The sequence below is a fragment of the Salvelinus fontinalis genome, chromosome 1 (assembly GCF_029448725.1).
Source record: "Salvelinus fontinalis isolate EN_2023a chromosome 1, ASM2944872v1, whole genome shotgun sequence".
NCBI lineage: Eukaryota > Metazoa > Chordata > Actinopteri > Salmoniformes > Salmonidae > Salvelinus > Salvelinus fontinalis.
Genome location: NC_074665.1, coordinates 45504365 through 45530646, shown reverse-complemented (window position 1 = coordinate 45530646; position 26282 = coordinate 45504365). Strand labels below are relative to the sequence as shown.

General features: G+C 42.1%; 1 protein-coding gene across 8 annotated transcripts in view; it reads right to left on the bottom strand.

Annotated features, from left to right (window-relative positions):
- Positions 1–26282, bottom strand: part of LOC129855502 (potassium voltage-gated channel subfamily C member 1-like) — a 78646-nt gene that overhangs the window by 15273 nt on the left and 37091 nt on the right. For 2 of the 8 annotated variants that reach the window (XM_055923239.1, XM_055923277.1), the window contains exons 3-5: positions 20871–21846; positions 15934–16137; positions 13867–13887 (exon numbers count right to left, since the gene is read on the bottom strand). In XM_055923239.1, coding sequence (XP_055779214.1) covers positions 13867–13887; positions 15934–16137; positions 20871–21846 — 1201 coding nt within the window. The other 6 variants (XM_055923247.1, XM_055923285.1, XM_055923268.1 and 3 more) reach the window with 5 other exon arrangements.

Here is a 26282-nt window from a genome sequence, read left to right as displayed (position 1 = left end):
GAGGAGAACATTAATTGAAAGGAAATAGTTTGCAATAATGATTTGGTTTAGTTGTTGGATTTGTTATTTAGGATTAAATTAAATGCAAGTTTTAAAAAAAGTTGAAATGTTTATACATGTGATGACAAGGTGGCCATGGGAAAATTGACATATTGATGGTTATTTGGGTGTAGAATGAAGGATGCATATAATTGAAGAACATATTGAGAGTGTTAGCATAGATAAGATAGAGGTTAGTAACAGTACACGATAGAAAGTAATAAAATGAGAATAAATCAAATTGTGAGTAAATAATGTCAAAATGTTAGGAGACATATAAAAGACAGACGAGGACAGACATAGAGACAAGACAGGACGGGACAGAACAAGAAAATGCGAGTTATGATTTATGTCATTCATTATTCTTTTCAATAGAGAAAACAAAAAAAGTTCTGATTAATAGGTAATTTAGGATTAAAACATTCAAACCTTCAGACCAGTTGAATAAAGCACCCAACATTGCCTAATAAGACAACAGCTCTGACCAGGTTCCTATGTTCAGGTGTTTTAGACAACCATTTGGTCAAAGACAAAGCAGTTCTTTTCAGACCAAGACACAGCAACAAATAAAGCAAATACACAAAGCTCAGGTTTCACTGATCAAACGGTCGACCAAATGAAGTTGTCAGGGACGTAAAAATTGTATTCTTTAACATTGTTTCCACAAAACTGTGTCTCGTCCTGAGTCATACATGTGTCCATTTTCCCGAGTGACGTGAGAGTGAGAAGAGCCCAGACTCATTGACACAAAATCCGTGGTTACAAACTGGCCATTTCTCAAGACACTCTTTAGATTCCTGACAACTTCACATGGCCAACATTAGAACAAAATTTCCCCCACATTCAAACTCACTTCCTCTTTCCTGGGAACCACATCCTGCAACAGAGAATTATTTATAGGGGGAAAAGCAACATTTTGTAAATCAGTGTTCTACTACTGTATGTTAAAACACAGAGCGCTGCTAAATTGAAACCAATCCAAATCTATTGTACTACAATGGCCGCTGGTATTCTCACTGAATTTCTGCTTTTATATCAAACTCTGCATGAAGGTTTCTGTGTAAAGCACCATAAAACATATAGCTTTTCCCTCTGTACTTTCAGTCGATATCACTGGGTAAGGCATGCAGACATTGAGCTCCCCCCCGTAGAGAGCAGACAGAGAATAGACACTACACAGTGGTGTGCTGAAGAGTGCTGTTGAGTCAGGTGAAATATAAAACCCCATTGGTAGTGGTGTTAACACTACTCTAACAACGCCTAACTGGCCCATAGCGGGCGAAGCTGTGTGATCTACAGGTGTCAATCCGGGATTTGAACCATTAGAGCACTACTGGGTTATCATACTCTTATTTTACAGTATGTGGCAGTTCAGCCAATTGTGTAAATGCTAGCTAATCTCCTCTAATGGCGGCATAGGTCATAGTCTCATTAGAGAGTGGTTGTCTGTACGAGTGTAGAGCTCCAACACTCACGGGTCTTCACTCAAAGATAGACAACAAAGAACACCCCTTGGCATGATGCTCTTTCTGCCTCCTCGCTGCATTAGGAAAAACCACTTCACTATGGCAACGTCGCAGTCTACGGTGACCAACTAGACCACTCTACATTTAAACCTCACTAGTCCATAAATAAAAAAGTTCCTTTTTTTAAATTCTAGCTGGCTGAGGCACATTAGTTTGAAGGCAACTCAGTGAAATATTGATGAGGACATTTTCACTGGGCTTCTCCAGTGCTACACACACAACCATGTCTTGAACAGTGGCAGGGTACCGTAAAGGGGACTGTTGTTGCTCCATTCATAGTTTACCTTTTTTTAATGTCCCACTGACCCTCCAAAGGTCAGATGGACGGTCAACTTATCCGAACTGTGTAGTGTGTTTAGCTTTTAGCTTCCCTTATGTTCCTACACGTGCATGTATTGGCTGCGAGTGTGTTTTCCGAAACTATTATATTACATACGGAACTGTTATATCACATTCTACAAAGTACAAATGAATAACTTATGTAAAGAACCTCACATGGCAAAGGTTCAAATGGGTCTACAGCCAGTCGATAGCTCACAACATTCCAGTCGAAACATTTTCTCATATGATGAATTTGAATCGATACAGTCCTGGACTGGATTAATGGCAACCAATATTGTTTGCCAACATCGAGTTCCTTTAAATGCTGAAATGATTGGCCATTTAATTTTTACCAGGGTACTTCTACTAATGATGACAAATATACTGTAGGTTCACGCATTAGACGCTGATATTCTATGTTTGCTACTGTGGAAGTGTAGGGCTGGAGAGAGAGTTATTATAGCGCGACACACCAGTAGCATGTACGCTGGGGATTTTCTCCTAGTGCTATTCCTGGAAATCAACATGGAAGCATGCAATACTTGGAGACAGAGAGAGACAACCCCAAAAAAAGAGAAAGAGAGGCTCACACAAACTGTTCATATGATCCAAAACTAAACCGATCAAAGCTACATGAAAACATTATATTAATCCACATCGTATCAACTAATCTCCTGAGGAAACAGATCAAGCTCCATTAAGCAAACCCTTTTTTACATTTTTTTTTTTATAACTGAACGTCCACAGTAGCTTTCTTTACATTGAATCCGGTAACACTTGAAGTATGAAAAATGGAGACTCACATGGACAATACAAAAAACACACATCTTTCCTTGACAGTTTTGACTCTAGTTAGAAGTTTGGTAAACTGACATGGAAAGACGTACCTAATGTCAGGCATTGTATGGGGATTTAAATAGACCCAGGATGGACCCAAGAGCTAAAGGCTACTTCTACCAGGCATAACACTTCTTCTCTACGATAAAAACGTTTATACCTACTTACAGCCAGACTTTCATTACACTTAAAGGGAGTTAATATCTACTGTCGTGAGATTAGTTACATTATAAAACAATGAATGTACAGTAAATGTCAATAAACCATATCAGGGGACTTAATCTACTTCTACTTTGTTTCACTATGACTTTAATACCGACCTAAAGCCAAACTCAATTGGCACTACATGAGAGGGGAAGTACCTACCTACAGTCAGACTTTAGTTACACTTGCACTGCACTGGCGGCCTGGGAATGGGATGGAGAATGAATGTTAATCACAGAGGGAGAGGTGGATGGAGGGAACATGGAGAACAGAGAAGTACAAATATTCAGACCAGATTTTTACCCAAAAATACAAATTTTCTTGGCAAGTCTATACTACGTTATACTTCTCGTATTGTATACTATACATACATGAGATAATACAGTGCATTCGGAAAGTATTCAGACCCCATGACTTTATCCATATTTTGTTAAGTTACAGCCTTATTCTAAAATTGATAAAACTGTTTTTTCCCCCTCATCAATCTACACACAATACCCCATACTAATAAAGCAAAAACAGGTTTTCATTCAAATGTTAACCCCCCCCCCCCCCTCTGAAATATCACATTTACATACGTATTCAGACCCTTTACTCAGTACTTTGTTGAAGCACCTTTGGCAGCAATTACAACCTCGAGTCTTCTTGGGTATGACGCTACAAGCTTGGCACACCTGTATTTGGGGAGTTTCTCCCATTCTTCTCTGCAGATCCTCTCAAGCTCTGTCAGGTCGGATTGGGAATGTCACTGCACAGCTATTTTCAGGTCTCTCCAGAGATGTTCGATCGGGTTCAAGCCCGCATTCTGGCTGGGCCACTCAAGGACATTCAGAGGGACTCTGGAGCTCTGTCAGAGTGACCATCGGATTCTTGGCCAAGGCCCTTCTCCCCCGATTGCTCATTTTGGCCTAGGCGGCCAGCTCTAGGAAGAGTCTTGGTGATTCCAAACTTCTTCCATTTAAGAACGATGGAGGCCACTGTGTTCTTGGGGACCTTCAATGCTGCAGAAACGTTTTGGTACCCTTTCCCAGATCTGTGCCTCGACACAATCCTGTCTCGGAGCTCTACGGACAATTTGTTTGCACAGTCAACTGTGGGACTTTATATAGACAGGTGTGTGCCTTTCCAAATCATGTCCAATCAGTTGAATTTACCACAGATGGATTCCAATCAAGTTGTAGAAACATCTCAAGGATGATCAATGGAAACGATGCACCTGGGCTAAATTTCAAGTCTCATAGCAAAGAGTCTGAATACTTATGTCAATAAAGTATTTCAGTTTTTTTATATATACATTTGCAAAAATGTCTACAAACCTGTTTTCACTTTGTCATTGTAGGGTATTGTCTGTAGATTGACGAGGAACATGTTTTATGTAATCCATTTTAGAATAAGGCTGTAGCATAACAAAATGTGGGAAAAGGAAAGGGGTCTGAATACTTTCCGAAGGTACTGGAAGTTGTTAAAGATGGTGTGGGTTTGTATTACCCATACTTAAATATATTGGTCTGTTCTTGCACCATAACACAAGCCACAATGTGCTCAGCACTTGCCTAGGATGTCTTTTGGGAAAACACACCATATATTATGCTGGCAGTGACTTGTTAACCATACTGTATCTAGGTCATACTGATTGTGCGTCAGCTATCCTCTTCCTACACTCCAAGGAGATATATATTTTACAATTTATACAGGTCATATATGTCTAATATTAGATTGGATAAAAAGCTGTCATGGGTGAAAATATTAGCAGTGTTGTTATGGAGAGACGTGAGTAACAGTGATATTTGACATAGAGAATTAGATGCATTTATGAAGTGCAACAACAAACAATTCATTTTTCATACATTCACATTTGAAAAATATTTTGAAAGAACAATGAATTAGGACAGGATGAAATTGACAGGTAACAGATAAACATAATTTTTTGGAAGATCTGCCTATTAGAAGTGGCTTCAGGAGGAGATCCTTGTTAAGTGTTCCATCCGAAACATACACTACTGGTCAAAAGGTTTAGAACCCCCTACTCATTCAAGAGTTTTTCTTTATTTTTACGATTTTGTACATTTTAGAATAATAGTGAAGACATCAAAACTATGAAATAACACATATGGAATCATGTAGTAACCCAAAAGGTGTTAAACAAATAGCCACCCTTGATGACAGCTTTGCACACTCTTGACAGTCTCTCAACCAGCTTCACCTGGAATGCTTTTCCAACAGTCTTGAAGGAGTTCCCACATATGTGACCCGATTCAGGAAACTAGGCGTATGTCGCAAGTCACGACTTCATAGGAGAGCCTTTTGAACATATATATATTTTTTTATCAAAATGCTTTTTTTGGCAGAAATGCCGTTGTGAACTTTCATGTGCCTTAATATCAAACTAGTATGTCATCTGTAAATACGAATAAAATTGTTAAATTATGAGCCTAGTTGGTTTAGTCACAGAGAAAGTCAGCAACCTTCCCGCTAGCCATGATTGGCAGAGATAATGAGTGGGCTGAACATGCCGAGAGATGAGTTTGGATTGGCCTGCGGTGTTGCATCTTGTGTATATAAAATGAGCTGCTCGTAATGCGTAAATAATCCTTTCTACTGCAGTTTTTTTGAAAGATAGAACGTTAGCCACGGAGAACTGCAAATGTGTTGCTACTGCTCTCAATAGCATTGCAGCCCTGAATTTATCAGGTGCTATCGACAAAGGTCAGTGGGAAAAAGTTGTGATTTCTGGCTGCAATGCTGTCTCTCACTCTGAAAATAACACGTTTTGAAATCAGTGGAACACAACGGGCTAAACAAGCTGTGCAAGTTAAACAGAAACAACACATGATGTCTTATAAAAGGGGTTGCAGTCTGCCGTGAAGCGTTCATCCACGTATACAGGTAAGAATCTAGCTACAGATTCAGATATTATACGTTTCTAATTTGGTCAGAAAGTTGTTTTCATTGCAAGCTAAAGGTTGCTGTTAGCTAGCTAAATAGCTAACATTGAACCTATTGGTTAACTTTAGCTAGCTATGACAATCGGTTTGTATTGCTAGTTAAAGCTTGCTGTTAGTTAGCCAGCTGACGTCAGATGGCAGATATTTGTATCTGGAATTTTTCTTTCAGCATCAATCAGTAGAACAGGCCTGACTCTAATCCACCAGTCATACAGTCATTAAAAAGAGAGCTGGCCCAAGCAAGCAAAGGCAGCAGCGCAGTCATCACCTACATGTACCATTTCTTCACCAACTACAGAGTTGGGAAAACACGTGCGGACCTGAATTGTGATAACTGCAGTGGCCAAAACAAGAATACGTTTGTGCTCTGGTATTGTACCTGGTGGACCATGCACAAGCTCCACCACAATCTGGACGTTCACTTCCTGATCACAGGCCACACCAAGTTTGCCCCTGACTGGTGCTTCGGCCTCATCAAGCAGCGCTCAGAAAGACCAGAGTGAACACTGTCTGAGATTGCTGCTGTTGTGAAGGGCTGCACTGTGACAGGGGTCAACATGGCTGGACTGGAGGATGGTACGGTGCTGGTGGAAAGCTGTGGCTGGCAACAACACCTGACTCCATACTTCAGGCCGCTGCCACAGGTCAAGCATTGCCAGAATTTCAGGTAAAAAATCATTTTCATTGTATGAGGTTTTTATCTAAACTTGGGAGGTGAAGGGATGTTGTGCAGGGTTGTAATGTCTTCTGATTTTTGTTGTTGTTGTTATTCCCTGTTTTACAGCTTCGATGCTCTGGAGCCTGGTGTTGTTGTCGCCAAGGAGCGTTCGGACTGTCGGGACCAGGTTTCAGCTGCTGCGCAACGCTGACATCCTACCTCCCATAGAAGGTCTGCCTGTAAAAGTACCACCTGGACTGGACAAAGCTAGACAAACTATCTTTTAGACAAGATCAGGGAGTTTTTCGACGAAGAGGCTATGGACATCACATGCCTTGCACCAAAGTCAAGGGCAGGACAGAAACAGGCTCTCCGAATATACATTCCCTTGTTCATGTGTGGTTTGGACGGACCAGTCATCTCAACTATCTGCAGTGCCTCTATTCACATGACTCTCTACTAACATACACGCCATACGTTGCTGCTACTATTTTTTTTATCCTGTTGCTCTGCCACTTTACCCCCTGATTGTATGCATATGCACCTGTCACGACTTCCGCCGAAGTCGGTCCCTCTCCTTGTTCGGGCGGCGTTCGGAGGTCGACGTCATCAACCTTTTAGCCATCGCCGATCCACTTTTCATTTTCCATTTGTTTTGTCTTTGTCTTACACACCTGGTTTCAATTCCTCAATTACTTGTTCATTATTTAACCCTCTGTTCCCCCATGTTTGTTTGTGAGTGATTGTTTTTATGTAATACGGTCCGTTTGTGTGGGCTCGCTTATTTTGTATTGTCTTTGACATTTTTTTGTAAAATACGTTTATTTACTCATATCTGCTGTCCTGCGCCTGACTCCTCTACACCAGCTACACACAGACCACATTACACTACCTCATCTATCACTGATATCGTTATTGATATTGTTCTTGTACATAGTGTCAATATAAATAAAATATACAGTATCTATTTCTGATATTGCAACTATGCAAGTAACCATTTGGCTGTACTGTTTACACCTTCTGTACCATCCACTTAGCAAGACTTAGCAAAATATTGAAATATAAAATGAATATTGATATGCGTGGTCATAACATGATTTTGTGACATGCCACAACTATATCATGTGACCGTGTCAAGTGTCCACCACATACATATATGGCGCATGCATCTGTTAATGTACTGTACATGTGCACCTCACTCAGATTTCAAATCAGGTTGATTGGCCTTAACTTATGTATGGAATAGTATGTGATAAGTGCATGTGTAACAGTATAAATAAAGTATGCTAATGTCCTGGTGTGAAGGCATTTGGGCAGTGGTGTAAAGTACTTAAGTAAAAATACGTTAACGTCCTAAATAAGTAGTTTTTTTTTATATATCTGTGCATTACTTTACTATTTATATTTTTGGCAACTTTTACTTCACTGCAGTCCTACATTACTCCATACATTTTCCTTGACACCCAAAAGTACTCGTTACATTTTGACAGGAAAATTGTCCAATTCACACACTTATCAAGAGAACATCCCTGCTCATCCCTACTGCCTCTGATCTGGCAGAGTCACTAAACACAAATGCTTCGTTTGTAAAATATGTCTGAGTGTTGCAGTGTGCCCCTGGCTTCCGTCAATAAAAAAAGATAATTGAGCTGTCGGGTTTGCTTAATATTAAGGAATTTAAAACGGTTTATATTTTTACTTTTACTTTTGATATTTAAGTACATTGTGCCCCTAGCTATAAGTCAATAAAAATATTTTAAAAATTGTGAAAATTGTGCCATCTGGTTTAATATAAGGAATTTAAAGTTATTTATACTTTTACTCAAGTATGACAATTTAGTATTTTTTCCACCACTGGATGTGGCTGGGGATAATAGCATTTCTTCACATGACCCATCAATTTAGACAAGTGTGTCAAATATTTATAACATATTTTTATCTGGACACTTTCTGTTTACCTGGAATTGTTCCTTGTTGTAGGCTACTACCACTTCTAGTCTTAATCTTTACTACACTACTCACTGTTTAGCACATGACCTCACATGTGAATCCTTAAAGAGATGGGTGGGGCTGGCTTAAGAGGGTGTGAACAATGCTGAATGGCTGTAGACAAAGGAGAGCTCTCCAGTAGGTACCAAAACATTCAAAGGCCCTTTTCTCAAAAGTGAGTTTACAAGTTTATCAACGTTCAAAGCAAAATTACTTTCCCATTGTTACTCAAAAATACAGTGTATGATATACCATTTTGTAGCTCTCTCTACTTTTATCCAATGTAAAAAAAAAACTGTTTCAAATGTTGCTATATAAGACCGATTTGAGCTGGTCAGTCACATATGCTGAATAATTGTTGGCTGCTTTTCCTTCACTCTGTGGTCTGACTAATTCCAAACCATCTCAATTTGGTTGAGGTCGGGGGATTGTGGAGGCCAGGTCATCTGATGCAGCACTCCATCACCCTCCTTCTTTGTAAAATAGCCTTTACACAGCCTAGAGGTGTGTTGGGTCATTGTCCTGTTGAAAAACAAATGATAGTCCCACTAATCCCAAACCAGATGGGATGGCGTATCGCTTCATAATTCTGTGGTAATCATGCTGGTTAAGTGTGCCTTGAATTCTAAATAAATCACAGACAGTGTCACCAGCAAAGCATCCCCACACCATCACACCTCCTCCTCCATGCTTTACGGTAGGAACCACACATGCGGAGATCATCCGTTCACCCACACCACGTCTCACAAAGACACAGCGGTTGGAACCAAAAATGTCCAATTTGGACTCCAGACCAAAGGACACATTTCCACCGGTCTAATGTCCATTGCTCGTGTTTCTTAGCCCAAGCAAGTCTCTTCTTCTTATCGGTGTTCTTTAGTAGTGGTTTCTTTGCAGCAATTCGACCATGAAGACCTGATTACACAGTCTCCTCTGAACAGTTGATGTTGAGATGTGTCTGTTACTTGAACTCTGTGAAGCATTTATTTGGGCTGCAATTTCTGAAGCTGGTAACTCTAATGAACTTATCCTCTGCAGCAGAGGTAACTCTGGGTCTTCTTTTCCTTTGGCTGTCCTCATGAGAGCCAGTTTCATCATAGCGCGTGATGGTTTTTGCGACTGCACTTGAAGAAACTTTCTAAGTTCTTGAAATGTTACGTATTGACTGACTGTCTTAAAGTAATAATGGAGTGTCGTTTCTTTTTGCTTATTTGAACTGTTCTTGCCATAATATGGACTTGGTCTTTTACCAGATAGGGCTATCTTCTGTATACCAACCCTACCTTGTCACAACACAACTGATTGGCTCAAATGCATTAAGGAAAGAAATTCCACAAATGAACTTTTAAGAAGGCACGCCTTTTAAACGAAAAGCATTCCAGGTGACTGCCTCATGAAGCTGGTTGAGAGAATGCTAAGAGTGTGCAAAGCTGTCATCAAGGCAAAGGGTGGCTATTTGAAGAATCGCAAATATAAAATATACTTTGATTGGTTTAACACTTGGTTACTTTGGTTACTACATGATTTCATATGTGTTATTTCATAGTTTTGATGTCTTCACTATTATTCTACAATGTAATTAATAGTAAAAAAAACTATCCTTAGTTAGAATATGCAGAATCTTTCACCAGCTCAAAGTTTCAACTATTATCAAAATGTTCCACTACACTGCAACATACTGTATCAATCAACAATCTATTCTCTCCAAAACAGGCAACCAAGAGAAGAGAGAAGAGAAAAAAGAGAAAAAAAGGGAGTATAAAGAGAAAAAGAGAGAAAATCCCTGTTTATACCTGGTGCCAACATGTGTCCTTTGTCCTGATCTTGTCCACATTCTGATTGTGCCCACATATTAACCGTTGGACCTACACATGGTATTAAAACGTGTCTCTTACCCATCCATCCACTGTGTCCATTATGACCAGATTGTACTGTATGCAAATTATTTGACAGTGTCACGTCCTGACCTTAGTTCCTTTTTTATGTCTCTATTTTGATTTGGTCAGGGCGTGAGTTGGGGTGGGCATTCTATGTTTTTCATTCTATGTTTTGTATTTCTATGTGCTTGGCCTGGTATGGTTCCCAATCAGAGGCAGCTGTCTATCGTTCTCTGATTGAGAACCATACTTAGGTAGCCTTTTCCCACCTGGTGTTTGTGGGTAGTTGTTTCCTGTTTTGTGGTGTGTCACCTTTCAGGACTGTTTCGATTTTCGTTGTTTCACTTTTGTTATTTTGTATTTAGTGTTCAGTTATAATAAATTTAACATAGACACGTACCACGCTGCATTTTGGTCCGATCTTTCCTGTTCTTCAGATGAAGAAGATCGTTACAGACAGCTATTTTTTCAAAATAATATTTTTTAATTTATTTTAGGACAAATATTTATGCAATAAGTCAATGGTGCCTAAATATAACCTTATTGTAAATGTATTTTCTGAAGGTCAAAGGTTTTTTGATGACTTAATTCATTTCAATTGAAATTAATACTGAAATACAATCAAATCCACACTGTGGATGTAACTTATTAAAATATTTGTTGTATTATTTGTTGTATTATTTATTTTCAAATACAAATAAATGTATATATATATATGTATTATTCATTTATGTATTTAATTAAATTAAATTATCCCAATTATTAAAAATAAGCATAGGTGATGGGAAGATTGAGAGGAGGAAAGGTAGATAGACAATCTGACTAAAGACAAACAGACTACAAAGCACACCAACATGTAGAGACAAAGTAACTGATAACATTACACACTTGACACAGAAACAACAGAAACAGACTAAAATGAACTCTGATTGACAATGGTCCTTGACAAACAGACATTAAACATACACAACAAAATCAACTAATAGAATATAGAGAAATGAAGATTAACAGAAATCTCAAAGAGAGACACACAAAACAATACACACACACACATATATATATATATATATATATACACACACAAGACACATATTAATACACACACATATAGGCCATGTCTAAATACCCGTACTTGCATTCTAAATATTAGGCTATTTGGGTATGCGAAAATAGGACATTTTATAGTATGTGAAACTTCAAAAATGTAGTATGCCCTGAATGCCAGGATGTACCACTCACATCAACTTTTCATCTAGTTACTAGATTCTAGTAGCGTTCAATGCACACTACTGTGGAAGAGAATCGGCTTTTCAGACCACGTTCGACAACAGTTGATAATTCGATAAGGGGACGCGCTGTACCGAAATGAACGCGTGGTGGGGAACGAGCGTGGTTGCACATTAGACGACTCCTTCTCAGTACGGATGAGCCAAATATGTTGATAGCTGTTGCTTACTGCATTCGTTGTTTTTTTTTACAGTATGTCTAAACAGTACTGTATGCAGTACGATTAGGATACAGTGTGTCGTTTTAGTAAGTAGTTAGGCAAGAGATTTCGGGACATGGCCATAGACACAGAAACATACACAGAGAGTGAAGGAGAGGGTAAAGAGAAAGAAGAAGAAGAAAGAACAGATGACAGGGCATCAAGTGGGAGGACAGTATTGAGGGGGAAAGGGAATGACTGCAAGTGAGCAATCAAAGAGGTAATTGACCCTTTGACCTTATTGAACCCTGCATATTGCATTTCGGGCGAAGGAGGTCAAATGGACAAGTATGTTGTAGAGAGGCTTAAAATACTACTGAAATAACTTAAGGACTGCATATACAAAGATCGAAGAAAGAAACTGTGGGGAAAGCACACAACACCAGTTTGAGAGCACAATAGGGAATCCCACTTTAAAACAAAAAAACGGAACACATCGTTAAGCCATTATTATTTTCAGCTGGAGCAATTATGGCCATCAAACCTCCAGTGATTTTACAGTGTTCCCTTGGGGTTTCTTCACCTCATTCCTATCCATTTGGCTTTCCATTCGATTTTTGGTCAATATGAGATTGAATGGCAATGCTGCTCAGAGGCATTCTATTTTTGTTCAGCGTCACACGGATGCAATGGTATTCCGTTACTATCAAATGTTACACGTTTCAGGTTACAGAGGGAAGTCAAGTTTCTGTGATCCTCGAGTCCCCCTACTGATACCAATATTTTCAGCAATGCTGAGAGCTGAACGTTGACATGTAGAATTGGCACAAATATCGTATAACGTTCTGGGAGTTAAAGGGTTATAGCTTTCCCCCCACCAAACGCTTGTACCGTGATAACGAGAGGAGGATTCATTCAGTAAACATTGAATGTCATCCTATGAAACCTCTAGTGCTTCTGGCTTCCTGCTTAAAATGGCCTCCTTTTTGGTTTTAAAGAGGGATTTGCAGCATTAACTTGAGGTTTTATACACAAAAAGAACCGTTGAAAACACACAACACCGAAACAGTCCGGGGATTCCAGGAGAGGAGTTCAACAGCTCAAGGCTCGCTTACCTTAGATGGCACGTAGCCAGTTGTCAGTCAATCAGTCTGTCATAGTGTCTGTCTGGCAGTGTAATGTCGGCATCAGTCAGTGAGTCAGTATTTCGGTGTTTCTTTCAGTCACCAAGTGCAGTTAACTGTACAAGTGCAGCTAACTACACTCTTAGAAAAAAGGGTTCCAAAAGGGTTCTTCGGCTGTCCCCAAAGGGGAACCCTTTTGGGTTCCATGTACAACCATCTGTGGAAAGGGTTCTACCTGGAACCAAAAAGGGTTCTTCAAAGGGTTATCCTATGGGGGCAGAGTGTACTCAGGTCACTACAGTACAGCCAAGAACTCAAGTCTGACCTTTTTAACTACACTAGGCACTGAAAGTACACATTTTGAGGTCTAGGGAATAGTGTTTTTCGAAACACGACACACTTAAAACACAACTTTTCGTCAATCAGAAATGCATTGATGTTAGTTTGTCGCATTTGTCTATCAATGTGAGGACTGTACAATGTTGAGGAGAGCCATATGATGATATGGCTGAAAATGTTGTTCCCGGCACGGCATGCATCGTAAGGTACTATTCCCGTGACCTTGGAGGCTCCGCTGACCCCACTGACCTTTGACCCAAAGATGACCGCTGTACAACATCGCATTCAAAATCATCCATTATGTAAGCCCTAAATATAGCTAGAATATGTACATATCATATCATGATAGAAATCTGTGAGACTGGAAATTTCGCCCGGTGCATAGGCTGATTTCTTCAAAGAGCGATGTGTCTTTTGCTATCTGTCAGGGTGAATGTCAGTGAGGTAAAGAGAGCACCAGTGACAGACAAAACAACACAGTAAAAGCCACACGCGACAACAACACAAACACATCACTCGGACGGCATTGAGAGTAGGACAGAGACACAGTGTAGGGTGTAAGAATGAAAAAGCCCACATACAAACGCGTGATATGACACAACCTGAAGAGAGAGACAGCAACACAGAGCAGATCAGACAACACGTGACCCGCCGTTCCTGATAGCCCCTCAAGTGTTACAGGGCTACTTCAGTGCAGCTGCCGCACGCGGCACACACAATCGCGCTCTGACCACACTCTCTCAAATACACAGCCTGGTGCGCACGCAACACACACACACACACACACACACTCACAGTATCTTACACTATACATTAAATATGGAAAACACGTAGATCCTCTTATTTCATGATATGAGAAAAGAAAGATCAGGTTATTCTGAATAATAGATTATTCTGATTGGATGATACTCTGAGCAATACAATGCAATTGGGCCTTGATATACAAATCACAGTTTTACCCAACCGTAGCTCAATAGCTTGGTGCTGTTGTTCCCCTACCTATCTATTCCCTTACGGAAAGAACACATTACATTACATACACTACATACATTTTCACGTGAACACGTGTTCATGTGATCACATGTGATCTGATGTGAGGTTAATGTGATAACAGGTGACAATATGTAAAGAAACATGTGATAACATGAAACTACAGACGTGTAATCATGTGATTTTCTGTAAGGGTTGATATCACTATTTGAACTTACCTACATTAACACAGAGGGCAATTTATGGGTGATACTTCGACTTTACCTAACATACTGTACAGACACAGCACAGGGGGTACTAGTTGTGGTTTGCAGTCATGCATAGTGTACTGTATGTGAGAGTGTGAGTGTGTTCTGTGTTCAAGTGTGTCTGTGGGTGGTATGTTTCAGTGTCAACTGCCAACATGCAATGTCATGGAGTTGAGAGAACCTAAAATGTTTGGCGGACGGATTAGGTAAAAAAACAAAACATGGTACAGCTAACGGGGTTCCATTTCGGGTCCCCGTGGTTTTAAGGTGTTACCTCTTGGCCCTATGGTTTGATCCAGGAAGAGGTGGAGTTTGCATTGAGGTCCTGCTGTAGGAGAGACCCTTCCAGCTTATACCATTCATCAGCCAAAGGGGAGTCTGGGCTGGCTGCCAAGCCTGCTGCCTCTAGTTTAGCGTCAAAAGTGACGTTGAGAGTTTGGGAGGAGTGTAAAGGAGAAGTGTTTGGTGCAGGTTTGGTGGTGGTGGTTGTAGGTGGTAAAAAAAAAAGTTTGTTGCAGCCCGTGAAGAAATGGATCGAGGTATTGCGTTTCAGAATCGGAACAAGAGTATACATGGGGTAAGCAGGTGTAAATGAGGCATGTTTCGAAGAGGAAAGGAAAGGAGGAGGGAAAAGAATGGGGATATGGAATCAAAGGTGGGGGACAAGGAAAGGGGGTTGGGGGGGACAGGGCATCAAGTGGGAGGCAGCCAATCAAGGGGGAGGAGTTGAGGCAGGAGAGAGAGAGAGAGAGAGAGAGAGGGAGGGAGAGAGAGAGAGAGAGAAACAGAAGTGACGAGAGGTCAATTAATGCATGGTCAACTGTCTATGTACAAGAGACAGAGAAAGAGAGAGAGGCCATGAGCGTGAGAGAAGATGAGAAAATACAAAGGACAAAATGGAGGGTGACAATTTGAGGCAGTGAATGAAAGTGAGAGGGACAGAAAATACAGACAGGAAGAAAGAAAGGTGATACCAAGTGTGATGGAAGTGTCACAGCATGAAGGTGAAGAGGTGGAAACATATGTAGGCCAGAGCAAAGAAGAGCAGAAGAGTAAAGATGTTGTACGTGGGTGTTGTTGTGTCCTGTCAGAAACTAGTGTCTGGAACCTCTCTGTCACACCAACATGGCTCTTCCCATGATGCTCTTGGCCATTGCTTGTGTCTGTCTGCGTGTTCTCAGTAACTAACCACAAATCAGTTCCCATATATGCTGTATTTGATCATGTATACATCACTTGTGTACGTATTTGTCCCCTGTGCACCTGCCCTATTAGCATCTTCTATGCAGAGAACTATGCAGAGAATTTTTATCTGTATCAGTGCTTGTGCCTTATGGCATCTTGTGTGTAGCTCTGTCGACCTATGTGGTGTATGTGGTTACGGTTTTGTCCCCTGTGGGAGTGACGTACCTTTCCGCACATTCCCATCTGTGGCGCGGAATTCCCTGGTGTTGAGCAGGAAGCAAGCGCGGTCCTGCTGGTAGCGCTCCCGGGTTACTCCGGTGCCCCCTCGCCCCGCGGGACTCCGCTCGTCCGGGCTCAGCACCTGGTCGATGGTAGGGCAGTCCTCGTTCGCCAGGGCCGCAGTGGCCGCGTCGCCGTTCTGCTTGGAATCTTTCGGGAAAAGAAGAAGACAGGGAAAGGGGGGGCAGGAAGCAGAGCAAGGGAGAAGCAGAGAGTAAAGGAGAAGGAATGAAGGAAGAGGAGAGGAGGAGAGAAGTGAGGTATCTGGATAGTAGAGGAGGAAGGTTGTGATGGGAGACTGAGGCCAAAATGGACAGTGTTTCCACATCCACACTAGCATACCACTTAGGGTGCATGCCCATTACACTGCTTCATTCTCCGTAATATGTTAGTACGGACATTCGAACATAGTTTGAGGGAAGGAGTTGCAGACTTGATGATTCAATTGGCCCAATCAAAGAGCTTGCTGTTGCAAGCTGAGGGACTTTGATTGACTGCTATATCGAAGGTTTTGGCATGGCACCTTGGCCCGGCGATACAGAAATCATGAATCCTCAGTCTCCCATCACTGGAAAAAGGTATATAAGAAAATAGCCAAAGGAATGGGGGTGGGGGGGTTACTGCATGTAAACTGATCACAATTTAATACTGCAGATGAGATACACGAGATGCATAAGCAAAGACAGATTCAGTAAAATAGTGTATTGTGTATTTATTCATTGTGGGGGGTTTTTCAACAACAACAAAAAATTCTCTCTGCATTGTTGGGAAGGGCCCGTAAGTAATCATTTCCCTGATAGCCCGCACCTGTTGTTTACAAAGCATGTGACGAATAACATTTGATTTGACTACGATATGTAATTGATAATGGCTAATGTGTCAAAGTTCATGTCTATACTGGCTTAGCTAGACAGCATGGTAAACTATAAACTGGACATGGTAGTATAAGAGGTGGGGTTGAGGGTGTGAGTTGATGCTGCAGTATGACTGGTGCTTACACAGCCCCTTTGCAATGTATCAGACCCCTAGACCTTTTACACATAGGTTACAGCCTTATTCTAAAATGGATTAAAGCGCCCCCCCCCCCCCCCCCCATCAATCACACAATACCCCACAATGACAAAGCAAAAACAGGTTTTTATAAAAATGTTCAGATTTCATTAAAAAAAACAATAAACTGAAATATCACATTTACATAAGTATTCAGACCCTTTACTCAGTACTTTGTTGAAGCACCTTTGGCAGCAATGATAGCCTCAAGTCTTTTTGGGTAAGATGCTACAAGCTTGGCATACATGTATTTGGGGAGTGTCTCCCATTCTTCTCTGCAGATCCTCTCAAGCTCTGTCAGGTTGGATGGGGAGCGCTGCTGCACAGCTATTTTCAGTTCTCTCCAGAGATGTTCAATCACGTTCAAGTCCGAGCTCTGGCTGGGCCACTCAAGGCATTCAGAGACTTGTCCCCGAAGCCACTCCTGCGTTGTCTTGGCTGTGTGCTAAGGCTCATTGTCTTATTGGAAAGGGGACCTTGCCCTAGTCAGAGGTCCTGAGCGCTCTGGATCATGATGTGCCACCAACGTGCTTCGCCGTAGGGATGGTGCCAGGTTTCCTCCAGACTTGAGACTTGGCGTTCAGGCCAAAGCGTTGAATCTTGGTTTAATCAGACCAGAGAATCTTGTTTCTCATGGTCTGAGAGTCTTTGGGTGCCTTTTGGCAAACTCCAAGCGGGCTGTCATGTGCCTTTTACTGAGGAGTGGCTTCCGTCTGGCCACTCTACCATAAAGGCCTGATTGGTGGAGTGCTGCAGAGATGGATGTCCTTCTGGAACGTTCTCCCATCTCCACAGAGGAACTCTGGAGCTCTGCCAGTGACCATCGGGTTCTTGGTCACCTCCCTGACCAAGGCCCTTTTCCCCCGATTGCTCAGTTTGGCCGGGCGGCCAGCTCTAGGAAGAATCTTGGTGGTTCCAAACTTCTTCCATTTAAGAATGATGGAGGCCACTGTGTTCTTGGGGATCTTCAATGCATCAGAAAGTTTTGGTACCCTTTCCCAGATCTGTGCCTCGACACAATCCTGTCGGGGAGCTCTACGGAAAATTCCTTCGACCTCATGACTTGGTTTTTGCTCTGACATGCACTGTCAACCGTGGGACCTTATATAGACAGTTGTGTGCCTTTCCAAATCATGTCCAATCAATTGAATTTAGGTGGACACCAATCAAGTTGAAGAAACATCTCAAGGATGATCAATGGAAACAGGTTGCACCTGAGCTAAATTGTAAGTCTCATAGCAAAGGGTCATTATACTTATGTAAAAAAGGGATTTCTGTTTTGTATTTGTAATACATTTGCAACAATTTCTAAAAACGTGCTTTTGCTTTGTCATTATGGGGTATTGAGAGTAGATTGCTGAGGATTTGTATGTATTTAATCCATTTTAGAATAAGGCTGTAACTTAACAAAACGTGGAAAAAGTAAAGGGGTCTGAATACTTTCCGAAGGCACTGTATCCTCAGACCACAGGAGGTTGGTGGCACATTAATTGGGAAGGACAGGCTCTTGGTAATGGCTGGAGCAGAATGAGTGGAATGAATGTGTTTATGTGTTGATGCCATTGCATTCACTCCAGACATTATTATGAGCTGTATTCCCCTCAGCAGCCTCCACTGCCTCAGACACAGCTGTCAAATCTGATCCCAGATGAGTTCCTGCTCAACAACCTACTAACAACCTACAAAAAAATCCTTAACAAAAGAGAGCGTGAAAGACAGTAAGAGAGTGGTGGGGTACTATAGGCGCTTATGCAATAAAATACTATTATTGCTGACTCACTGATGATTTCTCAAGGGCTACAAAACACATGTGATCTATTGTCGTATGTGGATATTGGGTTCATATTAGGCGATATACAACCAGTGGACAACCCGTCACACCTGTTTTGAGCCCCACATGTTTTGAAAGGAAAATATAATGTATTTTTTTGGGGGGGGGGGGGGTACAGTAGCTTTGATTGGACTGATCATGTCAACATCATACTTTCACAATCTTAGGATAGCAGTCATCATCATGAATCAAGTCAACAATCTACTGGCAAATACTTTTTAATCCTTGTCATATGAAGAGAAATAATGATCATTTTAGATAACGTATCGGTGCTCATCGGCCATTGGACACAAACATTACACCACAAGTTGGAAATTGCAAATTCAACGAGTGGTTTGGAAGGAATCAGTGACAGCGGCTGTGTGGTCCCAAATCTGGGATTAAGGGGCTCTTTTCCAAGTTTAAAACGATAAACATTCAACATTGGCCATGCTGTCAATGAAGCCCGATTTGTGCCGCGCTCAAAACAACTGTTAACTCGGAGGACCGCTGCGCCACCTTCCTGTTCAAGTTAACCGAGCACAGCAATGTTAGTCCAAAATGTATTGTATGCGGCTTCATAAATGATGTAATATTCCAGGGAGATATGTATACTGTACCTAAGAAAGTAATACTAAGTGTATGTTGTGTAGTAAGATGTTAGTAGCCCATGTGCCTCACCCTAATAATTTGGTCAATTTACGCCTCTTAATTACGCCTACTGTTCTGACTGTTCTACTGTAGCCTTTAACCTGTTTAAGAGAAATGTAATCAGTGAATATTATAAGAGCTTTCATTGTCTGCGTATATGCCCCCTTTATTTATCCTATGGTTCTAACTTGGTGTATAGGGAGAGCACTGTAAAAACGGCCCATGTTCTGAATTCTGTCGCTATACATTTAGAAAAAGCTAAACAAATAGTTATATTGACTAACGTTTTTTGACTAACTAACGTCGATCCTAGCTTGCTCATTATCTTAATTGAAATTACGGATTGCCTCTTATCCGCTTGTCGTCCCCTTATGCCATAGTTTGTACATCTCAATTGTCATTAGAAACCACATTTGTTTCAGCAAGTCAGCCATATCAGCTATGTTTTTTTTAAAGGCAGAAAATGAGGCTGAATGAATTGTTTCGCTGCCAGACAACGCTCCGCTGATAGCCAGGTGTAGCAGTGGTAAGGTGTTGGGACTGCTGTTGGGACAGCTTTATTTAGGCCCTAATAGTTTGTGTACACCGTTTGGCACCGTTATAGTGCAATTAATGTATTGTTTAGTGTTGTGTTGTGTAGTGTAGTGGTTTTACTGGCATGCATTCCACATTTATTTATTGTTGCTCTACCAAGATTTACATGGTAAAACCGCCACTGTATATAACCATGCCAAATGAAAAAAAGCACATTGGTCTGTTGCAAACAGATCCAAATGGGTAAGTTATTTATGCACTGTGTTTGTTCTACGCGGGCAGATGGAGGCCTCTCGGAAAATGTGGAATCACCAGTTGATTATAAATTACCCATAAGTTCTGATGGGCTAGCCATCTCTCAAGGGCAGATTGAGAGATGGCCACCCTCCCGCCAACCAAACTATCCCTATCAGGGACATAGGCACTCTAAACCCCCACTCACACCCCACACCTCATGGATCTGCAGGACTGTACTATTACTGAGATTACTGAGTGCCTGTAACTAGCTGTCAGGTAACATTCGGATTCCTAAATCTTATACAGACCAGAATCCTCCACTTACTGTGCAAATCCCTGTTCCAAATTTGATTGGATATCTGTCGATGCTAAACTGTACAGTTTCACAACCTCTTTGCCAAAAATTAAAAAAAATGACGGAGTAATTTGTGTTCTACGCCCTTGGGGAGGCTAGTGGTAGACTGCCCAGATGCTCAGCAAAGCTCCATGTTGTGTTGATGAACTCGTGCAGATTTTACAAGTCAAGGTCGAAACCAGTTTGTTAACTTGCAGTCTGTCTTTTAAAATATGGTACTGAAGAATGAAAATAGAAATGTCTCACCTCGGTTGATTTCTATGATCTCCTCTTGAGCAAGGGGGCAGTCGAAGCCTCCGGACCCGATCACCTCGCCGAGTACATTACCCAGGATCCTATGGGGCGAGGCGGTGGCCATAGCGAGAGCGTCAGGCTTGCAGTAGTTGGGCGAGCCCGGCATGGTGGGGCGGGGGATGTGCTTGCCCTTCTTTTTGGGAAGCTTCTGCTTAGCCATGGCCAGTGAGTAGTACATGCCAAAGTTGTTGACGATGACGGGCACAGGCATGGCGATGGTCAGCACCCCTGCCAGGGCGCACAGCGCGCCCACCAGCATCCCCGACCACGTTTCGGGGTACATGTCCCCGTAGCCCAGAGTGGTCATGGTGACCACGGCCCACCAGAAACCAATGGGGATATTCTTGAAGTTTGTGTGTTTGGCAGCCGTAGGGTCATCAGGGTCGGCGCCGATGCGCTCGGCGTAGTAGATCATGGTGGCGAAGATGAGCACTCCGAGAGCGAGGAAGATGATGAGCAGGAGGAACTCGTTGGTGCTGGCACGGAGCGTGTGGCCCAGGACGCGAAGCCCCACAAAGTGACGGGTCAGCTTGAAGATACGCAGGATGCGAACGAAGCGGACCACACGCAGGAAGCCCAACACGTCCTTGGCGGCTTTGGAGGACAGGCCGCTCAGCCCCACCTCCAGGTAGAAAGGCATGATGGCAATGAAGTCGATGATGTTGAGGGTGCTCCTGAAGAACTCGACCTTGTCCGGGCAGAAGACCACGCGTGCCATCACCTCAATGGTGAACCAGATGACGCACATGCCCTCCACGTACGTAAGCCAGCTGTCGGTCACCACCTCGTAGACGATCACCTCGCGCGTCACGTTTCCCTCCGTCACGTTCTCCGTCTTGTTGTAGATGGTATTGAAGGCCTCGTGCGTCTCCATGCAGAAGGTGGAGATGGAGATGAGGATGAACAGAAGGGAGAGGAATGCGCAGTACTGGAGGAGAAGAACAGAAAGAACCAGAGAGAGGAGGGGAAAAGGCAGGAAGACAGAAGGCAAAGAGAAAGAGTGGAAGATAGAGGGAGGGTAAGGGAGAAAAGAGAGAGGAAGGAGAGAAGGGTTACAGTCATATACAAACAACATAGCTAGAAAAACAGATGGTGTGTTGCTCAACAGTTAGTCAGCCCCTACAGGACACTGCAGGGCATTACTCAGTCAGATGAGATCATGAGCTCAGATTATTAAACCTGACTAGACACCTAAATGGGATAATTGTTGACCTGGAGGGTGACTGCAGGGTCAAACTGGACCAAGCACTGAGGGATACTCTATCTGACACTTATCAAAAAGGCTGCAACGGTCAACGGCATGACAGTCCAAGGAGAAGTGGTGGGAAAAAATAGAAAACCGGGAGCCACACGTCATAAACCTAGAGAATGTAGGAAAGGCTGGAATGAGAATACAGAGTACTACTGTCTCATTGGAGCAGCACGGACACAGAGAAAAGGGCAAGAAAAGAAAGACGGATAGGACACAAAAGAAAGTGATGGGGAAAAAGAGAGTCGTAAACGGTAAAAGCTGATGAATTATAAATATTCATGTATCTCAGAGTGCACTAAATAGGTTTCAAAATCAGGATGGGGCACGTGCTCACCCCCTCATGCTGAATGTTCAACATAAAGGGTCTGAAACATGTGGCATTGAGCCTGTTTGTTGCCCAGCATGATGAAATGAAATGTGGTCCCAACTTATGTTCCAATAACTAGCCAGTCTGATTATTTGAAAATATGTAATGTTGGGGAAATTACAATTCGCACCTAAGTCAAAGTATTATACACAAAGTAAAAGGACTGACAGCTCTATTGTACATGATGTATCAACAAACATTTTGACCCTTACAACTAATATATTAATCATACAGTGGAAATCCCTAAAGCCCAAAGTGCTTGAGATGGCACTCTATTTTATCCTCAACCTGATCCATTACAGTCCAGTGCAAGGTAACAGTAACGGGAAGCCAATACTCACCATTAAGTAATGTAATTAACCCCCTACTTTTCAACATTTCTGTGAATGCAGAGTTACTTGCAAGAAACAATATTGCTAAGACATTATCATCCTCCAATTAACACACTTGATAGTAATTGTTGGGTTCTAACTTAAAATATACTTTCAAATGTTACTATATTAGACCTTAGTGATTATGTTATCTGCATAATGAATATACAGTATATGTCAATTAATGGTGAAGAGGAACTTTGTGTATGGAATTGTATTGTAAGAGAAAAGGTGAACACAATGTACAGTGCCTTCGGAAAGTATTCAGACCCCTTGACTTTTTCCACATTTTGTTACATTACAGCCTTACTCTAAAATTGATTAAATTAATGTGCCTCCCGGGTGGCGCAGTGGTCTAGGGCACTGCATCGCAGTGCTAACTGCGCCACCAGAGTCTCTGGGTTCGCCCCCCAGGCTCTGTCGCAGCCGGCCGCGACCGGGAGGTCCGTGGGGCGACGCACAATTGGGCTAGCGTCGTCCGGGTTAGGGAGGGTTTGGCCGGTAGGGATTTCCTTGTCTCATCGCGCTCCAGCGACTCCTGTGGCGGGCTGGGCGCAGTGCGCGCTAACCAAGGGGGCCAGGTGCACGGTGTTTCCTCCGACACATTGGTGCGGCTGGCTTCCGGGTTGGAGGCGCGCTGTGTTAAAGAAGCAGTGCGGCTTGGTTGGGTTGTGCCTCGGAGGACGCATGGCTTTCGACCTTCGTCTCTCCCGAGCCCGTACGGGAGTTGTAGCGATGAGACAAGATAGTAATTACTAGCGATTGGATACCACGAAAATTGGGGAGAAAAGGGGATAAAATTTAAAAAATAATAATAATAATAAATAAAAATAAAATAAAAAAATTATGTTTTTCCTCGCCAATCTGCATACAATACACCATAACGACAAAGCGAAAAGTTTTTTTATTTTTTTTTGCAAATTTAGAAAAAAATCTAACCTGAAAAACCTTATTTACATAAGTATTCAGACCCTTTGCTATGAGACTCGAACTTGAGTTCAGGTGCATCCTGTTTCCATTGATCATCCTTGAGATGTTTCCACAACTTGATTGGAGTCCACCTGTGGTAAATTCAATTGATTGGACATGATTTGGAAAGGCACACGCTTGTCTATATAAGGTCCCACAGTTGACAGGGCATGTCAGAGCAAAATCCAAGCCAAGAGGTTGAATAAATTGTACGTAGAGCTCTGAGAAAGGATTGTGTCGGGGTACAGCATTGAAGGTCCCCAAGAACACAGTGGCCTCCATCATTCCTCAATGGAAGAAGTTTGGAACCACCAAGACTCTTCATAGAGATGGCTGCCGGGCAAAACTGAGCAATCAGGGGAGAAGGGCCTTGTACAGGGAGGTGACCAAGAACTTGATGGTCACTCTGACAGAGCTCCAGCGTTCCTCTGTGGAGATGGGAGAACCTTCCAGAAGGACAACCTTCTCTGCAGACGGAAGCCACTCCTCAGTAAAAGGCACATGACAGCCCTGCTTGGAGTTTGCCAAAAAGCACCTAAAGGACTCTCCGACCATGAGGAACAAGATTCTCTGGTCTGATGAAACCAAGATTGAAGTTTTTGGCTTGAATGCCAAGCGTCACGTCTGGAGGAAACCTGGCACCATCCCTACGGTGAAGTATGGTGGTGGCAGCATCATGCTCAGGGATGTTTTTCAGTGGCAGGGACTTGGAGACTAGTCAGGCTTGAGGGAAAGATGAACGGAGCAAAGTACAGAGAGATCCTTGATGAAAATCTGCTCCAGAGCATTCAGGATCTCAGACTGGCGGCGAAGGTTCACCTTCCAACAGAACAACGACCATAAGCACACAGCCAAGACAACACAGGAATGTCCTTGAATGGCCCAGCCAGAGCCCGGACTTGAACCCGATCGAACATCTCTGGAGAGACCTGAAAATAGCTGCTTCCCATTCAACCTGACAGAGCTTGAGAGGATCTGCAAAGAAGAATGGGAGAAACTCCACAAATACAGGTGTGCCAAGCTTGTAGCGTCATACCCAAGAAGACTCGAGGCTGTAATTGCTGCCAAAGATGCTTCAACAAAGTCCTGAGTAAAGGGTCTGAATACTTGTGTAAATGTGATATTGCAGGGTTTTTTTATACATTTGCCAAAATTTCTAAAACCCCGTTTTTTCTTTGTCATTATTGAGAATTGGGTGTAGATTGATGAGGGGGAAAACGATGTAATCAATTTTAGAATAAATAAAAAAAAATCCCATTACAGCCTTAAAGTCAAGGTTTCTGGATAGTTTCCGAATTCACTGTATGTCCAAAGTCCGTTGAGTAAGGTGAACATATGGTCACTTGTAACTATCATGGAGAAGTGACAGTATGAAGTGGAACTGCTTCCAGACGGCTCGACTGCAAAGACAACAGCGCAACATTTAGGCAGTTTTGGGAAACAGATGGACAGAAGTCATACCTCTAACCTCATCATGACATATAAATGCCCGTTAGATCATATGCAAAGTGTGTTTGCAGCTGGAGCATCCAATGGGTTGAATAAACTTGGTTTGAGCTTTTTCTAGCCGTCCATTTTGAGTTTTTACTCCATTTTTTCAGAACCTAACACCATACTGTATTCCTTATACTACCACGATTATTGTGCTACTGTATTAACAGGGTTTTCAAAACCCGACCCTCGGGACTCCAAGGGGTGCACATTTGGGTTTTTGCCCGAGCACTACACACCTGATTCAAAGCTTGATGATTAGTTGATTATAATATAATATAATCAACTAATTATCAAGCTTCGAATCAGCTGTGTAGTGCTACAGCAAAAAAACAAAATGTTCACCCCTTGGGGTCCCGAGGACCGAGTTAGGTAAACGCTGGTATAAAGCATTGTGAGAATGATACCTGACTAAATATCAAGTATAATGCACGGCATGGGTGCTAAAACCTGGTACTTGTGTATTAACCATTGATCAATTCAGACAGCACAACAGGAGGGCAATCAGCCAGAGACTTCATATCAATCAAAATTCAACAAGGCGTCAAACTGGATATTATCCTCTTGAAGTGTTCATTTGAGATATCCAAACTGCCAGACTTAGTTTCAAACTCTATTAATTGTGTGAACTAATTCCGCAAATGTATTATGGGTTGCCCTATAACTAAATGACAACATTCAGTCTATAACCATAGCCATGTAACCATATCTGGTTGGCGTCCTATCTGTCTGCTCAATAACGACTACAAAATACTAGCCTCTATATTTGCAAAAAGAATGAAGGCAGTATTGGACTCAATTATAGAAGAGACCCAATCTGGTTTCATGAGAAAAAGACATATATCTAATAATATCTGACTGGTGTTAGACCTTATTGACTATTCTGAACTAATCTTCGAATATAGTTTTATTGT